Genomic DNA, 22,652 nt, shown 5'->3' with positions numbered 1-22,652 from the left:
TGCCTGAAGACGAGTAACACATTGACAGAACATGAGTAAACCTGGGCTGCTGAGGGGCCCACACGTTAAGCTGGACCATAAGCACCAGGCTGCATCATACCTTAGAAAACGTCTAAAGTTTTCTCAAACTTTTTTCTAAAGCCAAAAGTACCAAGTCCTTCCCGCAAAAGAAGCCCGCGCACTGCAACACGCCATACCTTTGGAGAGGAGAAATTCCACAGTGCTCAGGTGTCCTTCACAGGCAGCCACCATGAGAGGTGTCCGACCCTGCTTGTCACTCAGGTTCACGTCACAGCCCCGACCCAAAAGCAATTGGACGACCTGAAAGAAGCGTGGAAAATCAGCACAGAGAAGCTCGTCTCTATACCTCAGCCGCTCACACCATCTTTCCCACCAGCTGCACGGTACACGGGGCCCAAACAATCTTTCTGCTGCATTCATTTCAACCAAACCTTCTTCTGTGTTCTTTCAGTGTGCCCAGTTATTATAAGTGCAAGGACCACATATCAGGTAGAAATAGTGACGGGACATGCCTGTCACAATTAGGTGATGACAGGACAGCCACATTGGGGGGAGAGGCGGCAGTAACTCAGCATAGAAAGGTGCCAGAAGACGCCATTAATGCTCCAAACTGGTCCTGAGGAGCAGCACAGAGCCCTGTGTATCTGGGATTCTGCAGCGAAAGATACAACCAACCAATTACATTCAGTCTATAAGACTGGACGCAAATACTGCGCCATTCTAAGAGACCTGACATCTGTGGACAATACCGAGAGGGGACTACAGTTACAAGGGAAGGGTCTAGGGCAGGAGAGGGACTCTGAAGCATAAGGGGGTGGCTTGTCCTCAGAGGACAGCTGTTAGCAGAGCTTCTCAAAGCGAACATCTACCACTGGCAGTGTGCTTTATGCCACGCCTGCTACTAACGTCAGGGAGAAAAATCAGAAACCCAGGGAGGAGCCCCACACACTCCTTGTGCTGGAGGAAGCCACTCTATCCGCTGAGTCAGTCTAGAGGCTGCCTGGGCACGTTACCTGCCTGTTACACTGCCGGAGCGGCACAAGTGGCACAATCCCACGTTCTCACTTCACTCAGCGGCAAACTCCTCCCACCTCCCCCGTGAGCTGGGAAACACTGAGACAGGCAGAGGGTTAGTCACAGGCACTGTTCTGTAACGAGTGGTCTGGAAGGTGTTTGTGTGCACAACCCAGGTAACATGGTACTGAGTGTGGGCAGAGGTGTGGTCACTGTTTCAAAACAAAGGAAGAAGCTGCTGGACAATGATGGCCTGTTCCCTTGAATTAAAGATGGCTATTCCGAGAAGCACCCCCATAGTGGCCCTCTTTCTTTCTTTTTTAAATTAATTAATTTTTATATGCACTGTAGCTACCTTCAGACACACCAGAAGAGGACATCAGATTCCACTACAGATGGCTGTGAGCTACCATATGGTTGTTGGGATTTGAACTCAGGACCTCTGGAAGAGCAGTCAGTGCTCTTAACCACTGAGCCATCTCTCCAGAACACTACTAAAATAACAGCAGCAGATCAGCTGCCACAGTGAACCCTCCACCGCTCCACAGCTCTTGGAGTTAGGAAACCACTGTGGCTGTGGCATAGCCACCACTCTTCTGGCCAGTCTGCCTGGCTGACTGTGTCTGTCCTGCTGGCCTCTGAGAAGCAGTCACAAGGACACGTGAAGAAGCCAGGGATGAGAAAGAGCCTCAAGGCCACATGTGGTCTCAACAGTGAACCGCATCCCCACCCCCCACTGCTCCTGAAGCATCCAGGGGTCCCCTGGGTACCTGCCAATGCCCCTGGCGGGCTGCACAAAACAGAGGGGGAACCCCTCTCCTGTTGGCCCGAGACATGGCCGCTCCATGCTCCAGAAGAAGCTCGCAGATCTCCAGTTTTCCTCTCCCAGCCGCGGCGGTCAGCGCTAGAAGGAGAAGGGTGGAGGGGACTGTCAGGAGGTGCAGATCCAGGGCTCGGGTGCCTTGCTGCCTCCACTGTGCGTCCCTTCTCCCTTTTACTCTGGGTGGGCTCTGGGATAGCTGGGATCCACGGAGCACAGCAGCACAACACTAACGTCAAGCCCTGGGTCTCTGGAAATGGGCAACTTACACTGCACCGGAAGCCAGCTGCTAAGCTGTGAGGAAGACATCACAACTGAGCATTTCTGGGGTGAGACCAACGAGGACAAAACTGAGGCCACACGGACTTGATAGCCGAGTGGACAGGCAGCACTGTCAGGCCAGCCATGTGTCAACTATCCCATGTAGGTCTCCAACTCAGGTCAAGCTACACCACTTAGAGCTACGAGGGCAACGACACCTTAGCAAGCCCTACCCTGCTTTGTTTAAGCCACAGACTCATTAAGACGGGGTTTGTTCTGTTCAACAAGAGAAAATCACAGACAGACGAGTGTTCTATTCAACGCCGGTGAGCAGTGAAGGGCACTCTCTGCTCTTCCAGGAGACCCCAGTTCGGTTCCCCACACATACACTAAGCTGCTCACAAACTGCCTGTGACCCTAGCTCCAGAGGATCTACTTCCCTTTCCTGGCCTCCACGGGCCCCCTCGTTCCTGGGGTATACACATATAGAGACATAAACAAAAATCAAAATCCTTTTCAAATAAAAAAAAATTACTGAGACAAATCAAAAGCACTCATCATTCCTGCCTCGCCGGAATGGAAGACCTCTTTAACAAGTCAGATCCCATGCTATAAAAGAAAAAATAAGGTGCTGGGGTGGATGCCACTGGGATCCCGTGGTGGAGCACAGCTCCAGTGGGGGAGAGCAGTCACGTGACTGGAACTGCCTCCACCCACCTACATCCTGGCTTCTGCTGACATGTGAACTATGTCCAAGAAAGGACAATAGCAGGTGTCAATGACCATCTAGGCCAAAATAACAGCTTTACAGTGTGCAGCATGGCTCTGATAGGATAGATGCTCCCCAGAAAGGAGAGACCCGCTGCCAGGAGGAAGGAGAAGCTTAAGCATCCTGTGGTGTCATCCCCATGCCTGCTTGGAGGACCGTTTTTAAATATATCCTTAATCTCCAGCTTCAAGAAGCAGACGTCTCAGCTACGAATGGGAAGCAGGAGAAACAAATGCTTCACAAAAGAGCAGGTCAGCGCTAGTGAGCATACGAAGGTGCCCGTTCCCCTCAGCAGCTGGTGTAACTGAGAGATGAAGAAGCGCGAGGAGACGCTCACTCCTCATTGGGAAGAACCACAGCAGACAGCAGCTGGGAAACAGGTCAGGGGAACGCACACTCGTGTGACAGCTGGACGCTACCCCCACCGACATCGGTGGTGGGAAACGCCAGTGAACGACGTTTGTCCTAGGGTGGGAAATTTACATATCTGTGAAAATACGTGCCCCACGCGTAAACACAACTCGACCACACAACAGACCAGTCTTACACGCTCGGCTCAGTGAGCAGCAAAGAACACTGAGTAAAAGCCCATACTGCAAGGGCACACGAATGCTCAGAAGCCAGTGCAGGAAAGTTGCTTCCTATACACATGTGTGCATGGACCTGTCTCTACTCGCCTCCCACGTAGCTGTCTGACGCTTGCTCCTGCTGGGGCCCTCTATAAATACTACGCCATCAGGGTTGGCTCCTAAACCTGTGCCCTGTGCTTGCGGCTACTCCAGCTTCCCCTACACATGGCCCTGGTGACTGAGGTTAATCATCAGACAGACAGACAGACACAGACACTGCAGTCCTGACAGCTGGCTCTGATACTGCTGACATCACCTGAGTCTCACTCCCAGCCTTCTGCAGGAAGTAAGGAGTAAGGCAGGAGCCATGGGAGGAGGCAGATTACCAGGGAAGACTCATCCTGGGGGTGCCTAGCATCTGAAGCACAGGAAGACAGCAGGGACATGCAGCCCCCGATCCTTCCAGAAAGGCGAGCCAGTTCTCATTGTGTTTCTGGTCCCAAGGCCCTGAGGCATGAACGCAGACAGAGTCCGGGTACTGTCCATCTCTCAGTAGCTTCCTCATGGGGGGCCAAGCTTCCCCAATAGCTGGGGAGGTGAGGGGCACTGTGCTGGCCCGGTCCCACCAGACCATTGCTGCTCACTGTGAACATTTCCTTGCCCAGTGACACACCTGCTTCTTTCTCAGGAAGTGGGTTTTCTCCAGGAAAAATGTGCTCAAGGTTGGCTTTCTGACTGAACTTCAAGTCTCTCGATTTTGCAGCGGAGAGCATAGAAGGAGCAAGTCAGGGGACCGGAGGAGGCAGCAGATTGGGAGCAGACACCAGCCTGCCTTTGCAGGCCTGACGGTGAGGACTCGTGGGGCTGGCATCTGCTGGCTGACAACATGTTCCACAAACAAGGCCGAGCACATCCTAACAGCACTGTCTCAGCATCAGTGATAAATGCTGCTCCAGGATTAGGACTGGCCCCTTTCTGCTCTCCAAGGAGGCAGGATAGCTAGCCCCAGTCCCCGAGAGAAGTCAGGGTCAATACCTAGGCAGGAACAGCAGGCTCTAGCAGGAGCAGAGGAACAGCACACAGAATGGCCAGGGACTCAGAGGACTGGGGAGTTAGAAAGGAGCAGACTGCTCCAGAATGCAGGGGTTTCTGGATGAGACAGAAAATGCTGTTCAGTGTATTTTCCTACATTCGGCCATGGCAGCTTCCTCTTCTGCAGTTAAGTAGTCAAACCAGATCAGACTTATGTAAGGAGCCCTAATATCATCAAAGGCTTAATTCAAACGTTCAATTTCATTAAGTATACCTTAACTACTGAAAAGCTGACTAATAAACACAGGGTCCTCCGCCATATCTGTTATCACTGCATTCTGACACCCAGAGGCCACCGAAGCACATGCACACGAGTGACCAAAGCAGCCCGTGGTTGTTTGGATGGGAACGGCCCCCACAGGCTCGCAGATTTGAATGCCTGGTCACAAGAGACCGGCATTACTTCAAAGGATTAGGAGGTGCGGCCTTGTTGGAGAAGTGTGTCACTGGAGGTGGGCTTTGAAGTTTTCAAAAGCCTCAGTCAGGCCCAGTGGCCCTCTCTTTCTGCTGCCCATGGATCCAGACGTAAAACTCTAGGCTACTTTCCAGCGCCATGTCTGTCTGCATACAGCCATACTTCCTACCATGAGGATAACAGAACCAAGTAAACCTCTGAACCTGTAAGCCAACCCCAATTAAATGTTTTCCTTATAAGAGTTGCCATGGTCAGGGTCTGTTCACAGCAACAGAACACTGACTGACACAATGCCAGAGGGCAGTCTTCCAAGTGGTTCTTTGGTTTATTAACTCAAATCTTCTCTCTCTCTCTCTCTCTCTCTCTCTCTCTGTGTGTGTGTGTGTGTGTGTGTGTGTGTGTGTGTGTGTGTATGCACACACATGTTATACAGAGAGGCTTCTGCCCCTAAGGAGGAGTAGACGTTCAAATTCAAACCTTACACAAACGTGAACGGAAAGGTAACCCACTCAAATCAGTTTTATGACTGATGAACTGTGGTAAAGGCAAGGAAGCCATCGTACACTCACAAAGCCAATGGCCAAGGTGGTCCAAGCCAGACGATGAGAGAGCTAGCCAGCCCCCGCTGTTGCAGCAGGGAACCCCCAATACTGCTCCTGCCCAGTCACGGCAGTGAGGATGCTCACGACTGCTGAAGTGATGCTTGGAGTGCTTCTCACTGTAGAAGATCAGAGTCTGTCACACCCCACACCCACGTCTGCCTCTGGCAGGAAAACAAGCTATACTGAGAAGCTCAGAGGCCCCCAAGGAGCTGCAAGCACAGATGAGCTGCCCCGTTGCCTGTGGGAACTCTCTCGTGACAGAGAGATGTCACCTCCTCTGTCCAGGGAGGACCAGATGTGGATTCGCTGGAGAACCTCACACTTGTGGCCTTGCCCATGTTACCTGTGCCTGTCCCACAGCCCATGCAGAGGCCGAGTCAGAAGCCTGGGTCTGAGAAGTCTAAGTTGTGCTCACTTCTCTCTCATGCACACCTCAGCCTCAAAGGGAATGAGCTGGCTCCAGTCAGTGTCCCTACCCTAGGGGTCTCAAAGGAAATAAACACTGTATTGTTTTCTTCTCCTGTAATACACACTATCCGAACTAATCTCACAGGAGCCCCCAAGTGGGTCATGAGAGATCTTGGTGCCAGCCTGCTCTGGAATTTCCCTCCACTGCTCAGGCACTCTCCTGCTCCCTCCATGGCTGTACACATGTAGAAGAAAGGACTCAAAGTGCACAGCGACACACATGTGTACGCACACAGAGACATGGGACTCCACGGAAAGAGACGAGTCCAATCTTGCATTCAGTGAGACTGGTTGGTCCCTTCTTTCACTTAGTGAGGACGCTTCATCGTTGTGAGAAACGGGGCCTTTAAGCTGGAATCTGGAATGTCCCTTGCAGCTGCTACTGAAGTCTTGACAGTAACACATCAGACAGCGCTGAGCTAAAAATAGGATCCGTGTGTTTCACCAGCCGGCAGAGGAGCCGGAAGTTGGAGCAGCTGACAAGCTGACAAGTGTGCCCTGCCAGGCCTGGAGACAGGGGTCGGATTCCACCTTCTTCTCTCTCCACAGTCAGATCTGATTTGCCGTGGGCTTGTTAGTGCAGATCTTTTGTGGGGGGATTAAGAACCTGTCAGCACGGGTCCACTTTGCTCAGTCTCAAACCAGATCAGGTTCTGTACAGGAATTCCTAAGGAGACACCGCTGATGACAGACACCGAGGCACTGGCTTCCTCTTCTACCCAGAGTTGAGTATTTTTAGCTCTATCACCGAACTCCCCAGGCGAGGATGCATCTCGAGTTTCAGCAGCCTCAAGCACTTCAGGATACCACATTCCCATATTCGGAAGCATGGAGGGCTGCAACAAACAAACTCAAAACAAGCTATGCTCAGGAATTCCAACCATCCTGCTGAAAAAGCCAACCCCAGCCCCAGCTCTGAGGAGGGTCAGTGAACTTGGCTTAATAAGACCAAAAAAAAAAAAAAAAAAAAAAACCCAAAAAAAAACAAGGAGTGGGGGTGGGGTGTGAAAGACAGGACCAGGGTAGGAGAAAAGGACATTGCTGCTTTGTGTTCCACCAATAAAACACAAGGACATACGGAAAGGAAGGCCCCAGTCCACGTGAACACACGAGGCCCACGAAGCCAGACACAAGTGCTTTTACTTGGGAAACGCTTAAAAAGATATCGTCTGTGTGATTGAATTATTTAAAAAAAAAAAAAAAAAAAAAAAAAAAAAAGGCACACACTCTATCCTGCCAATCCCGAATAATTTCACCTTGGCAGCGCTGTCTTCTGAGCACGAGCAGATCCGTCGTGGCAAATGTTCATTTTAAGAAAAACCTGGCTGACACTCAGCCATCGAGCTCATTGAAAACATCACAGAGAAACGACTCCCTTGCATCATAAAAATGGATCATTTGGCAGAATCCTTTACATATAGCGAAGTTCTCCGGGCAAAGACTTGATTTTAAAAAAAGAAACAACCCTCAACTGTCAACTTGCTGGGAACACAGTCATCTCATCGACGGGGCTGTTTATGAAATGTTATAACAGGCCTGTCACTCAAGCACACAAGGGCACGCCACTGCGGTGGTCCAGGGCGTCTCGGCTTGAGGATGAGAACCAGAAATGCTCATTATTTGCTTCTTAGACCCGACCTGGATACTTGGGAGGGAAGGAGGTGCAGACCACTCTTCCAGGCCAGATAACTACCTTTCACACGTTATGTATGGAAAATCCAAACTGACCTTTGTGGCCAGCCTACAGCTTAATCAAGAATCTGCTACACACACTTCCTCCGGCCCTGAGGTTGCCATGCACAGAATAGCCCAGTTTTGTTTATATGCATGTGTTCACTTGTACAGTTTATTTCCATATTATACCGGCCTTTCCCATTATTTATTAAAAAAAAAAAAAGGAAGCACCAATTAAGAGTAAACAGTGGAGGTCACAGAAAGGTCACCTCATTGTGGCTGAGGGAGAAACCAGTAGATTAGAAGGATTTGTTTTGTGACTTGGGACAGGAGGTAGAACTTTCTGTAGCCCAGTTCCTTTAACCTCACCCAAGTACACCTGACAGTGATCTCCAATGGGCTCCTTGAGATTAAACAGAACCTTCTTCCTGTGGTGTTTTGCAGTGCTCAGCAGCTGACAAATGTTTACGAGCTATTCCGTGCAGCTAGAGTTATGAGAGGTTAATATTACTAAGATACCAATATTACTAAGCAACAGACCAAAGGCCATCCCTCCAGCCCCACTAACCCATTCTAATGATACACTATGCCGTCCGTCATGTATGAAGAGCATCTAGCTTTGTGTATCCATGAATGCACCTCACACACACACACACACACCTCCCGGGAGGCAAGTGCTAGCCTTATCTGCTGCAAATGAAGAAACTAAGGCCCAGAGAAGCTCATCAGCTTGCCTAAGAGCAGGCAGAAGTGGCCGTGTGGACGCCACCTGAGTTCCTGGCCCTTCACTGTGGCCTCTAGGAGGTCTCCTCTAAAGACACTGAACTCACCAATCGACTGCTTGTGGATGTCTTTAGAAGGAAAAGACCAGAACAAGATTCTGTGCTCCCACGGGGCCACCAAGCTCTCCCACAGACAGTATGAACAGCGTGCAATGGCTGTGTTCCCTTGTCACTCTGGCCACGGGGCTCCTGGGACCAAAACAGCAGTACATCGAAGGAGCACACCAGAACCACTGTGTAGCACGCACATCCAAGCTGTAAATACTATAAATTCACCGTAAACACACTTCCCTCATATACACCTTGCTCCTCTAAAACCTGTATGAAGACCACAGATCTGAACAGCTGTCAGTCCTAAAGCATGCTGGGAAAGATCCAACTACCTGCCAAGACACAGAAGGTGTGCCTGATGTCACTGAGGGCACAAAAACATGGCTCATGGTCTGCCTTTCTCCTCCTTATCTGAGCACAAACTGAGCTGGACAGGGTCCTGTGCTGGGGGGGTGGGAGGGTGGCAGGGGGCTGGGGGGGGAGGTGGGAGGGTGGCAGGGGGCTGGGGGGGTCCAAGAAAAGGAGGGAAGTCGTGTCACATCTCTGGGTCAGTGTTTCACACATTCTCAACAGACCCCAGAAAGTATTGGACACATGCCTTTTCTCTAGTCTCTTACCTGGCCTTGTGCTCAGAGGGGAACCAAGAAAGGGTGGGTGCCCCAAATCAGCAAGGATAAAATGTGAAACTCTTCAAAATAGCCAGCATAACACTGCAAGGTTTAGACCTTAGAGCACTGATGATGGTGAAAACACTCGAAAACTCAGAAATCTGAAACATTTCTGTGCCCAGGCATTTTAAGTGAGGTGTGCGTACTTAAAGAACTTGAATGTGTAAGGACCAAACAGAACACAGAAAGCCTAAAATATAACTTCTTACTAAAAGTCCTCCAATCCACTTAGAGAGCAAAGGTAAAATTCAAATGAGCAAGTGTCATTAATAAATAATAAAGGCATTCTACTCTGCTCTTTGTGTTCTGAGGTAGCCGTGGATAAACCTCACCTTCCATGGCCCCATAAACCTTAGATATATTTTATAAAGCCCAGAACGGAAAGGAAAGTGAGTCCATAGAGACGAGAGGGACACAAATCACAAACGAAGAAACGCCCTTTCTCAGCTCTGCTCTGTGACCTCATGTGGAGACAGGTATATGCCTCCATCCTGTCCTACAACTGGAGGCCTGGAGACACAGGATCCCTCCGACAGGGCTATACTTGGGACAGAGGCGGCCAGACTCCTCCCAGAAATAGCCAATAGTGAAATAGGACTAGGAAGCTCGTGCCTGTGCACACTCCCTAACCCCAATCTCTCACCCCACTTGCAGAGGAGAAAACTTGGCTCACGTGACTTAGGCACAGCAGAAAAATCTTTAACAGCTTTGGCAACGGGAGCCATTTACAATGGCCAAACTCAGTCAGTGTTCACCAACAGAAGCAGCACTGAGTGGAGACAAAAGACTTGGCACTCTACACCAAGTATCTCAGTCAGTCTTAACATACTTTGATGGGACATGCTGGGACACCCCCCTTCAAAAATTAGGAAAGCACAATCCTCGGAGGCAGAAAACATCCTATTTCTCAAAGCCCAGGATGAAGGGCCTCTGAGGATGCAACCAAGTCAATAGACAGCAGCTTGCTGGAGGGCAGGCAAGGGTCAGGAGAGGGAGATGTTATAGAAACAAGGGGGAGAAGTGTGTGTAGTAGGAACCATGCCTAGATTATACCAGGAAGTAATAACACAGCAGCTGGCAGCAACCCCCCCCACACAGACAGACAGACAGACAGACAGACAGACAGACAGACAGAGACAGAGAGACAGAGAGAGACAGAGAAAGGCAGAGAGCTGTGAATCCAACAAGACAGGCCAGAACTATCACCGAACAAAATCGTGTCACTGGTCCCTTGCCCTATCCCTATCTACCAAGTACTTCTCACACAAACAATTCTACAAAATGAACACCCTCTGCCTTAAAGCTGTAAGCTTTCTTTTGTTTTCCATGTTCTCATTTTGTCAACACCCACACAGCAAGCCCTAGAGAAGCAAAAACGCCATCCACTCCTCTGCTCAGCAGCCACAGATACGTAACTGACAGCACAAGTGACCTCTACCCCTGGAGAAACTCCCAGGACAGCAGCAGGCCCAGCAGTGGCATGAGAGTAAGAGACACAGGCATTCCGGTCCTTGGGAAACCCATAGTGTGTGGACCACAGCTTCCCTTCACACAACAGCGCCAACAGTCTCTGGAAACAAGGCAGAGGAAATCCATGGCGGAAAAGCTCTCAGAGAGCAGGCTGGAAGGTGAGGCCCTGTTTCCATCGAAACAGCCAGAAGCAGGGTGCAGACTCACGCTGGACAGAGCTTGGAGTTGGGAACAAGGTCTGTCAATTCCCACAGCATTAGGTCACCAGTTAAGTGTCCCCGGTCGTTTCGGCTTGGGTTGATCCATATCAAACGCTGACGTGGAAACAGTAACTCAATTCAGTTGGGACTTTGTGGGAGCCAGGACTGACTTGTCATGGCTGTGGAATGCTGAGACAGATAATCCAGGCACTGGATGGGCTGCTGCCATGTTTCGGGCTGCCCAGAAACTGTGGGACAATCATCGTCTGCCAGTCTGTGGGTGGCACAGTGCTGGCCTCGTTGGCGATGTGGTTTCTGCTAGTAGGTCCGACTCACTCCCCACTGAAGATGAGGGGAGGAGAGAAAGGAAGAGGAGCCGAGGAAGGGGGAGTAGGGAAAGGAAGGCAGTGGCTCAGAGTTACTGCGACCACAGAACTCACTTTGAGGGCTTGTCTCTAAACACTGCCCAGGCAGCCCTGTGAAAGACAAGGGTTTCTAAGTAAAGCCCTCTGCTCCCCAAGTCAGCAGGCACTTAGGAGTTTTCTAAAACCTATGGGTTCACTGCAGTGCTCAGACTAAACACCATTTTAGATGAAAGTCTTCAGAGTCTGTAATAAGCTCATGGCCTTGTGAGCCAGCTCTTCATGATGACACATGAGGACCATCAGCTCAAGCACTAAGGACCACGCCTCCTCCCGGCTGCCCCGCCCCTTCAGGTCTCTCCCGGGCATCACTTCAGACAACCTCCTGCTTTCAATCAGTAGGGGTCATGATGCCCAGACGTGGACCCTGGGAAGCAGGTGCGTGGATCCTGCGAGAGTCTGTCCTAACGACGGTGGTGACGTACTTTACACAGGGGTCTGGTGCTCACCTCTCAGCATCTCACTCCTGTGATAGCAGGTGCTGCCGGACAGAGACACTGCACCCTTCAAAGCTGGGTGGGTGAGCCGGAGACAGATGTGGAGAACGCCTGGAAAGCCCACCAGCCAGTATCTTTATAGCTAAATCTATACTGAGAAGACCTGTAAATAGGTATAAGGGTTCCAGGAGAACTAATGAGTGCATTCTCCACATAAAGCACCCGTTGTTCCTCTACCTCCCCACACCCTACACAGGAGTCATTCTCTGGATCCTGGCCCATCCTGTGGTCAATACACAAAGGCCAGCCTGGGATGTTCTGGATACACAGCATTGTTGAGAACACTCAGGAATGAGGACCAGGCAGAGCCACTGACCAAGCAGCCACTCTCACTACTGAGACTCCCTACTGTGATGAGGACCAGACAACATGTGGGGAGCACCCACTATACAACATGTGGGGAGCACCCACTATACAACATGTGGGGAGCACCATACAACATGTGGGGAGCACCACACAACATGTGGGGAGCACCACACAACATGTGGGGAGCACCCACTATACAACATGTGGGGAGCACCACACAACATGTGGGGAGCACCCACTACACAACATGTGGGGAGCACCACATAACATGTGGGGAGCACCAACCCACACTCTAGGAGGAAAGGTCAGGTTCTGCAGCTTAAAGGAAGCTGGCAATGAAGGCTGTGACTTGCTGGTCTGTGAACCACTGCCATTGCAGGATGTGCTAAGTCAGAACCCCACTCACCACCCAATTCTCATCTCTCTCATCCCCACACTTGGAGTCAAGCAATAGACCTTGATGGTCAAATCTGAAGCACAGCTCACAGCGTCCGGACAGCACATGTGCAGCCAGGCCCAGTATCTGCTGATATTTTCTCATCTAAGTCGTGCCTTGCAAGGTTTCGGGCTGTTCCCCTGACATGTGCAGCTGTAGGAGAAGGCAGGAAGGGTCGGGACAATGGTCATCAGGGATGAAGGAAGGCACACGACTCCTGGAGGGCTGCTATGGCTCTCTAAGCCCGATGGACAACTCTGCTTTGCCTTTACTTAACTTTAAATGCTAAATTTCCAAATTCTCTCAACACAACTCTTGGCTTCTGGGCATGGTGGTGCACGCCTACAGAATTCCGACGCTAAGAAGGGTGAGGCAGTAAGTCAGAGGCTGGCTTGTCCTTTCACAGTGACTTCTAGACCAGCCAAACCTGTCTCAAACAACAACAGGTCAGTCCCCTTCCTCAGCTTCTTGCCTACACCCCTCTCCCTACCACCTTTCCAACTTCAAAGATCTGGGACTGCTTGGAGTGGGAGCCCAGAGTTCCAACCAGAACTTTAGCCAACTCACCAACCACTGGGCCCTGGGGCAAGAACCACAGTGAGCCGGACTCCAAACCCTACTTGAGAGCCTCCTAGAGCCAGTGTGTTTCCCACTCCCCGGGCCTGCTCACTAGACAAAACCCCAGCCGGAGAAGGGAAGGTGGGCACAAACGTCCAGCCTCACCAAGAAGCCATTTGCAACCAAAAGCTGCTGGGAGAGGGGAAATCTGTTTTCTCCAATGGCGTGATTCTGGGTCTGTCAGCCGCACTCCAGGGCAGGCCTCAGCTGGCCAACATGACTGGGTGTGTGTGCACATGGTTTTGCTGTTTGTTTCTTGAGAAACAGAACGAGCATGAAATTGTTGAGGGAGAGTTGTGGGAATGGGCGGGGAAGGAGGATATGGTTAAGATATTGTATGAAATTCCCCCTAAAATAAACAAAAGGACCCCCCCCAATCCAAACACCTCTTGGCTGATTAATTCACTCGAATCCCTACTAATGACAGTAAGAATTGTTTTCCAGGTCACAGCATCTGAAGGCCTTAGAAGAGAAGGCTGAACAACTCTGTCTTCTCACCAGACTCCTGGAGAAAGAGATGAACAGGATCAGTAGGCTCGGGGCTTGGAATCTGGTGAGTCTGATGGGAACACAGCTCGAGCCAGTACCTAGACAGCGGGCGGTGAGATGCTGAAGCTGGGAGTTCAGCCCCATTAGCCTAGACTTCCGACTCTCAGAACCTATGAGATCATAAATGTGTACTTTTTTTTAAGTGAGAAGTCTTTAATTTCTCAAGTGTCTCTTCAGACATCAACCAACTGGCAGAATCTCAACAGGGAGGGGACTGATCCACACCATCTGGAGTCCTACACTTTCTCCGAAACTCATGCTACGGCTCACTCCTCCTTCAGTCCACAGCAAGCCATAGGAAGCCAGCTGATGGTGGCTTCCGAGAGCGGGCCATGTGGCTCTGAAGGGCAGGCCTGATCTCCCACCAGGAAAATCTCTGAGGCTTCTCCCAAGTGTGAGCTAGCTAATAAACTCTCCACACCACCATCTGTTCTGTTAGACAATAACCTAGAAGTTAGAGACAGATCTGTGCAAAAGAAATAGCAACCACATGCATCACGTACGAAGCTGGGGGAAAAAAAACCGTATCAAGCATCTTGGTTACGGCTGTGGAATGGGAAATCTCAAAGCAGCAATATCTTCATTAATCTGAATGCTAATCTTTCTTCCCACCAAGTCAGGCAGCCGCCCTACCCCGACCAACAGAAAGGGACTTTTGGACTGTATGAAGTGTTTTACACGGGGCTGTGAGACCTGAGTTGTCTCACTCCTCAAGACAGAGCTTTCCCTACTGAGCCAGCTTTGATTTGCTCAACAATGGAACCACTGCCTGGCTCCCTCAGCCAGGCTTCAAGGAAGGATCAGGTGGGCTGGGACAAGTGCAAACCTGAAGCCTTACTAAGGCAGAGGCTCCTCTAGTGCACCGTAATTGCCCTTCTAACTCAAAACGAGTCCCTTTTATTGCTTCCAGGGAAATTTTACTACTCATTTGGCAAGTTTAAAAGGATTTAAGCTTCAAATGCCTCGTGACAAAATAAAAACAGGAGAACATGCATCACCAGTCACTCTTGAGACAATCAGGCCACAGCGGAGCTGGGACATCACGCGCACTGCCTCCGACTACAAACACTGGAAGCATAATTACCTGTTTCTCCCCACAATGTGTCGGTGCCATTGACTTCGATTTCATGTTCCTCTGCCATTCCCAGCAAGGACTGGACGACCTGTCAGACGCGGCAAGGTGATTTAATGAGCTCTCAGAGCAATGGGTGCTTATTATAGCCCATAGATCAAAGGAGAGAGTGTTGTTTTTTAACCATTATTATCTTGTGCTGCACAAGTGAGGAAAACATAATGAAAACCATTTCCCAGCATCATTCGTATGCTATTCACACTTTCACCGGGGAGAATTAAAAAATACAACAATCTCAGGGAATTGCAGCAACTCTGTTCAGGATTACCAGGTACTCAGAATTCTAATGAATTCCAACATGACCCAAATATGCCAACGTAATCAACAAAGGACCTGGCAGATCACATAAAGTGCAGCTTCTGCATAAATCACCATTAGGCCATTCTTCACGAGGAAAGAAAACAAGGTGATATTTTCTTTTTACAGAGAAAATTTTCTTTCAGTATTCTCGGGGCGATTTTTCCACTGACAGCTCTGTTCCTCTCCCTTCCGGGCATCTTCCTGTTAAAAAGCACAGCAGGTCCCAAGCTGGAGGCAGGAAAGCTTGCCCCTGGGGAGAGGAAGTATCTGTGCCCTGGACCAGAGCCAGCATCGTCCTGAGTGACAGGAGACACAGACAAAGCCATCTTCCAGGCTCCCAATCCATAGTGTTTACAGAATGCTGACTGGGTCTATTCCTAATCCGTGGAAGCTCCGAGCTCCGTAAATGGCAGGAGGAAATCACAGGCCTTGAAATGAAGCAATTCTGTGGGTGTACAGTCGGGGGTACTGCCTGCTGCAAACTGCTACGACCACAACGTTCTTAGATTGGACAGGAGGCGTCTGGGACAGAGGAGGGAGAAAGAAGGGCAGTAAGGGAGGTCGTGTACACTGAAGATGGAGGACACAACCAGGAAGGCAGTGCCTTCTAGAAGCTAGCAAAGCCATAAAGGCCCTCTCCTGGAGCCTTGAGAGGAGCCTGGTCTCTTCCCACCTCAGTTTTAGATTTCTCTGTGTGAACGTTTGGCCATTTACTCTGATGGTGCTAGGAAATTATATCCTCTTCAGGACTCTGATCAAGAAGTCTAGCCCTTCTGCTTGAAATGGTCACTGGGTGTGCTGAGCAGATCCTGCTCAATGTTCTCCAGGCCAGCTCCTGAGTGGTGAACATGACTTCAAAACAGAATCACACCCACACATCGGGCATGTGAACCACGTATGGGTGTGTACCGAGTGTGGGTGTGTATTATGTGTGGGTGTGCACCATGTGTAGTGTGTACCTGTGGTCATGTACCGCATGTGGGTGTATCTCATGTGTGTGTGCACCATGTGTGGTGTGCATCATGTGTGGGTGTGTATCCTGTATGGGTGTGCACCATGTGTGGTGTGCATCATGTGTGTGTGTGTACCATGTGTGGGTGTGCATGTGCTCAGGACTTCCCAGAGGTGACTATTCCCATGTTGGAGCCACAGATTCGGGCAGCTGAAGGAGTTGGCAGAGCAGGGTGACCCAAGCCTGTGACTCCAGCACTTGGGAGGCAGAGGCAGGATTAACCAGAATTACAGACTAGGCTATTTGAGGTCTTGTTTTAAAAACTGAGACAAATGCTAGAGGAAAACGTCTGCGTTTTCGGATATGTGCATTTAACACTATCATTTATGCATGCCAAGTATTAGCCAGGCAGAAATACATGCTTATATGTTTATCTGCTATCGTGTGTACGTGCCAGTGCCAGCCAGCCAGCTTGGCGTTCAAATCTCAGTCATGCTGGGGGAAAGAATATTACCAAACACTGGCACCTCCAATTGCTCAAAGTTAACAAAGAGGGAGAAGCACCAGCAAAATGGGAGCGAATGTTGTTATATTTGCAGCCAAGGCAGCGAACCAGGCCAGCCGACGATGATTAAACCTTCAAACCTAGAGCTAGTGACACCCAGAAAGAAATGGAGTGTTGACTCTCTCCTTCGGCACAGCAACTTCAAATAATGAACATCCATTCTCACGGGCTCTCAGAGCATCCCAGCTTGATTTTTAAAAGCCCTTCAAACGCTCCAGAATGATCTCAGAACTAGGGTTCCATGTGCCTGTAGTCTACGGGCTATAGGGACAAAAGCAGGAACTGAAGGGGCCGGGAGGGAAGAACCAGGTAAGAGCAGACAGGAGAGGAGGTGAGAGCAGGAGAGACGGGCCCCACCAGAGCTCTCAGGGAGGGCATTCCGCCCACCACCTTGCTCACGGCAAGGGCAGTGGCACGAGAGGCGCTTCATTAGTCAGGGTCAACGGCTACTTTCCGAAATCTCCGTTTCCCTTTGTTGCTTGTGGCTCTCAACTTAGAAGGCTGTGACCAAACAGCTGGGCCACAAAGCCTCATGTCTCGGGAAGGAACCCCACAGCCCGACTCACCGCGCTGTGGCCCATGCTGGCGGCTGCTGTCAGTGCCTGCTGCAGGGCTTGGCTCTTCCTCAGGGTGCCAGGCTGCGGAGGGCCTGCCGACCACTCACAGTTCAGTAGGTACTGGAGAATGTCACTGTGGCCCCTCAGTGCGCTGTGGACGAGTGCACACTGGCCCTTCTTATCCAAGTGGTCCACCTGCAGGCAGAAGGAGAGCAAAGGCAACAGTGAGAATCCCTTTACTCTGGGAACACGTGTGTCCTGAAGGCTACATGCGAATTTATGCTACTGCAGAAGAACAAGGGTTCACATTCCAACTTATCTCTCTGGACAGCACTGAACCTGTGACTCCCTTCATTGTGATAAGACCGCTAATCCAGGCCTCGGGTTCGCTTTGCAGAACTGGTAACCACAAGACAGCCTCCCCACACAGGTATCTCTCAGCAGGCTCGTGACGCTCACGGACTGAGCCCTCAGACAAAGTCCTATGCTTCCCAGTGGGATACCTAGATGAAGTATTCTCACGCAGCTCTGAGACGTTGGGATAGGAAGGGGGTTGGTCGCTGAACCAGGGAGCCAAAGAAAGGAAAGGATCTATAGAATAGAACACAGATCTATAGGAAGAGGGACAGAAAGAAAAACAGGGAGGTGACCTGGGGTGTAGTGGCTTACAAAGGAAAGACACAAAGCTGGGAGATGCCAGCGAGTCAGAAGAACTGTGTGGGAGCCGCGTGGCTCCCAAAGGCCCGATGCTGGCAGGCACCCCCGAGCTCCTTATCTAAGTGAAGGAGTCCCAGGACTGAAGAAGGGCCCAATGTTCAGCTCTGACATGTTTGCAAATGAGGGGCATGCTGCCTCATAGCTTGGACTCTGCAAGAGTCCCCAACATGACAGCTAGCCTCTCCCTGCAAGCCCTCAGATGTGACGGCTGAAGAAAGAAAGGCTCAGAAGGAAGCTAAGAGACAGCTGGTATCCAGAGATCGGGGCATGTGCCACATAGCAATAAGGCATGCACCCCAAAACGCCAGAGATGAGGTTCAGGTGTCCCAAATGCTGGACTTCCAACAGCAACATTTCTGCATCCACTATAAGTCTAGCTTAATTAAACAGGCAAGTCAGCTAACAGTGCTTTATCCACTGCTGCTCGGCAGGCTCATCTGCCTGTGAAATGCGTATCTGCTCATATTAAGTTACAGAGGGCTTATGCTGAGCTTAGCATCCATCTCTCATCGTCTCAGAGGCTGGTAGCTCTACCCGAAGGTGTCGAGTAGCAGACAGTTATCTAATGGTAACAGCAAGAGGTCGGTGGAAGGCTCACAGGATCATGGGATTCCAACAGACAGATGAGAACCGTGGCCTTCAAAGGCCCAGGGTCCCGGGTGGGAAAAGGAAAGCTGAAGTCAGGAGGCAGTTCCCACAGCTCAAGCACAGGGCTTCTAAGAGCCAGAGAACTCTCGGGATTGTTTTAAAACAATAACGAAATGGAGCAGGACAAGAAGGGGAAGATGGGGTGTGAGGGAAACATTTTAACTATTTCACCAGGGCTGGCAAGATGGGTCAGGAGGGAAAAGTACCTGCTGCCAGGCTGGATTCCCAGAACCCATGCAGCAGAAGGCAAGAACCAACTCCCTCCAGTGCACTGCTTTCTGAACTCCTCATATGTAGCACGGCATATACATGTGTGCGCACACACATACACACACACACACACACACACACACACACACACACGCACACACACATATACACACGATGTAGGAAAAAAGACTTCTGAAAAAAAAATCTTCCAAACAATTAGGATGCCATGTTAGATTCTAGAATAAATTCAGGATAGAGCAACACACGTGTACTTTCATTAGTAGGAACTGCCCAAGTTCCTCCAAGTAATGGAAAACAGAACACGTGGCTAATAGCCAGGAATCTGCCTTGTACAACATGGAGCAAAGCAACAGCGTAGGCACACATGGCCACTGCTCTCGCTCTCTCTCTCCTGGGGCTCCCACTCAGACACTGGATCTTCTACACTGATTCTCTAATTTCTCAAATCACTGTACCTGACAAACTGAGGTCCATGAAGCCTGGCCCGGGGGCCAACGATCCCAGTAACGACGAGAAGATATTTCCCACCCCCTTAGACACCCTGTTGTCACCCTCCAGGTCAGAAACACTGCTGCTTACCCTTGCCCCCTTCTTGGTCAGCAGACACACCAACTTCATGTGGCCGGCAGCAGCTGCGTAACACAGTGCGTTCATTCCATTCTCCGACATCCCGTCCAGGCAGGCGCCAAATTCCAGCAGGAGCGTGACAACTTCCTCATGGCCAAGGTGAGACTGGACGCATAGGATGGGGGCGTTGTTTAACACTTCTGTCCTGTAGTTCACGTTGGCCCCTCCCAAGATCAGGAGCCGGCTCACCTGTTGGGCAATGTCCCCCCAGCAAGATTAATATCGCGTATGTAAGTGAGTTTTAACACATCGGGAAGCAGGAAGTATCTGCAGCCTTCCAGTTTTATTCTATTGGCTCTCCAGCTTGAGATGTACCCGCAGGAAATGCACGCACGCTCACACACTGTATTTCCTGTACCCGCACTCACACACGCACAGCTTCACTAGGAGGACCTTGTGAGTTCCTAAATCATGGGAACCAGAACTGCATTGCGATGCAGCAAACCCGCTTCTGGGGCTTCATCCCAAATGACTGAAAGCAGAATCCTGCAGAAATATGCACAATGCGTTCACATCCACACCATTCACCAAGCTGAGGCATGGAAGCCACCCAGGGCCCACAGCTGATGGGTGGACAGAGATGGACATGCCACCAGTGAGGAACTCAGGCTTAGAAAGGAAGTCACCGGTGGGATGCTACGACAGAGGTTAATATAAAATATATTAAATAAACAAAAAGACTAGGAGCACATGGCACTCAAGGATGTACCCAAAGTGATCACATGACACTATTAAAAATGTATCCAAAGTGATCACATGACACTATTAAAAATGTATCCAATGTGATCACATGACTCTATTAAAAATGTATCCAAAGCGATCACATGACTCGATTAAGGATGTAGCCACAGTGATCACATGACTCTATTAAGGATGTAAAGATCACATGACTCTATTAAAAATGCATCCAAAGTAATCACATGGCACTATTATAAATGTATTCAAAGTAATCACATGACTCTATTAAGGATGTAGCCAGTGATCACAAGATTCTATTAAAAGTGTATCCAAAGTGAACAAACAGGACATAAGCTGAGCGCAGCTCCCAGATCATGGACAGAGCAGACACCAGAGGATCTAATGGCCAGAGGTTGACAAAATGAAAAGTTTTAGAGATTCACAACATTAAATGTAAATATACTTCACTGACCTGAACAGTTAAAAATGGTTGAGGTATTATATTTTCTACTATGGATTTTTAGTTCATCACAAGTGAAAACAAGATGTTTGTGTGGGCATAGTACCCGCTCCTCCCTTGTCCCCTACACTGGGTGGTGCATTTTTAAAAATATATATATTTATTTAGACTTTATGTGTATGGATGTTTTGCCTGCATGTGTGTCTGTGCCGTCGCATGCATGTCTGGTGCATGCAGAGGTCAGAAGAGGGCACCAGGTCCCCTGTAACCTGAGTTATGGATGGCTATGAGCTACCACATAGGGAGCTTTACCAGAGGGACAAATGCTCTTAACCTCTGAGCCGTCTCTCCGGCCCCTGGGTGGCACATTTTTAATGATTTCAAGCTAACACTCGTATTATTAGGTGTAAGGGCTAGACCTGGCCAGCCACTAAATAGAGAAAATTCATTATTTTAACCACGAAATAATAACCAAGGATCAAATCCTTAATGAGATAAAGCCAAAAGGAAACACGGATAGTCTCTTTTCCTGACATGGAGGAGATAAGGCACAGCAATGTCCGTGTGTGCGAGGACCATCAGCACTGCACACTGACAGCGTGTCCTCTGCCGGCCCACTGACTGCCTCACACAGCACAGCCTCAGAGAGCAGGGAGCATTTCTGATCGGCACATATGAAAATGAAGTCACTGAACAGATGGACATTTCTAGCCACACTAATCTTCATCACATCCCCAGATTCTGAGGAAAAAAACAAACAAACAATGGCACTTTCACACCTAGCTGGTCTCTTTCAACAGCTCCTACCCACAGCCATCCAACCATGCCCTGGCCGATTCTCAGGGCTGACCGTTAGATGCGAAAACCTCAGAGACCTGTCATTGATTTGACTAGAGTTGATCAGGGATTATTTTAAGATACAGGAAAGAGATGGGCATATGAAAATTCTGGGTAGTTCAGTGCTTTGTCCATAGAGCAGCTGACAGACTATTTACAAACTGTAAGGCAGGAGATTATTACTAATAGTGGGGAAACTGTAGCTCTCGATGGTGTCTCGACATGGAAAAACATAAAAGTGTGAAATGTTAATACTGCTTAAGATCGAACTCCACAAGTCAGGGGCCCCCGGTGCTCTCTCTTACACTCTTTGCAGGGTCACCCCCTCAGTGCAGATACCCTAGCCCCACTGTCTCGAATGCTTGTTCCAGACAGCAAAAGCTGTTTCTTAAGGGTCTCTAAAAAGAGACCCCGGAAGTGAAGTCCCCACCCTACTTCATGTGCACTCCGCTCAGGCACAGACTCCAAGCTCTCTCCATCCCTCAACATGTCCTTGTGTTCTTAGCTTGCTGCACCGGACACTGACTCTGAAACGGAAGTTCACAGAGAAGAGATACAAGAAAAAGTTCTTCCATAGCGAGGGACAGCACCCACGCTGGGCCTTTCTCATCACTGGGGCCAATACTTACCACAAGGAATGGTTAAGCCACACACTTGTAATGCAGACGCCCTGCCAAGTCACCTGGCCACCTGACCATCAGCTTCGCTGTTTACCTCGTTAGAAGGACCATCATCATTGTATAGCCAGACCCAGGTCAACACCAACCCAGTCTCCCACTGTCAGTGAGCACTTAGAGATGTGTGTGTGTGTGTGTGTGTGTGTGTGTGTGTGTGTGTGTGTGTGTGTGTGTGTGTGTGAAACAAGCTGACTGATTCCTACAACACTGGTTCACCATGCCCTAGAACACCACTTGACTCAAGTACAATTGCAAAGGTATTTCAAAACTGTAAGTTTAAATAAAAACAAGGAGTTTTAAAGAAATCCCTTCTGACTAACTGTGATCAGATGGGAAAAAACAAACAGCATCACGCTGAAGAAATACTTGGCTGTTTTATAAAGGCCTCAGAAATCAGTTTCAAACAAGATATACAAACACAAATACAGACTCCTAAGGACCACCACAGGACGAGCAGGAATAGTGTCAGATGATTTTGCTGGCCAACTACATGTCCCCTCCCCATCAGCCCAAAAGATAGGGTAGATGGTATGAATAAGTGACTCTCAAAACAGTCTTCGGTTTGTC

At 49.7% G+C, this 22,652-nt stretch overlaps 1 protein-coding gene across 1 annotated transcript in view; it reads right to left on the bottom strand.

Moving 5' to 3' along the window:
* Positions 1 to 22,652, bottom strand: part of Tanc1 (tetratricopeptide repeat, ankyrin repeat and coiled-coil containing 1) — a 228,616-nt gene that overhangs the window by 11,092 nt on the left and 194,872 nt on the right. Inside the window, exons 17-21 of the mRNA XM_032903343.1 lie at positions 19,386 to 19,622; positions 17,220 to 17,405; positions 14,789 to 14,867; positions 1,806 to 1,939; positions 198 to 321 (exon numbers count right to left, since the gene is read on the bottom strand). Coding sequence (XP_032759234.1) covers positions 198 to 321; positions 1,806 to 1,939; positions 14,789 to 14,867; positions 17,220 to 17,405; positions 19,386 to 19,622 — 760 coding nt within the window. The remainder of the gene's footprint in view (positions 1 to 197; positions 322 to 1,805; positions 1,940 to 14,788; positions 14,868 to 17,219; positions 17,406 to 19,385; positions 19,623 to 22,652) is intronic.

Source organism: Rattus rattus, chromosome 5 (genome assembly GCF_011064425.1).
Source record: "Rattus rattus isolate New Zealand chromosome 5, Rrattus_CSIRO_v1, whole genome shotgun sequence".
Classification (NCBI taxonomy): domain Eukaryota; kingdom Metazoa; phylum Chordata; class Mammalia; order Rodentia; family Muridae; genus Rattus; species Rattus rattus.
Note: the sequence above shows the minus strand (reverse complement) of the source record. Positions and strands in the feature narration are given on the sequence as shown.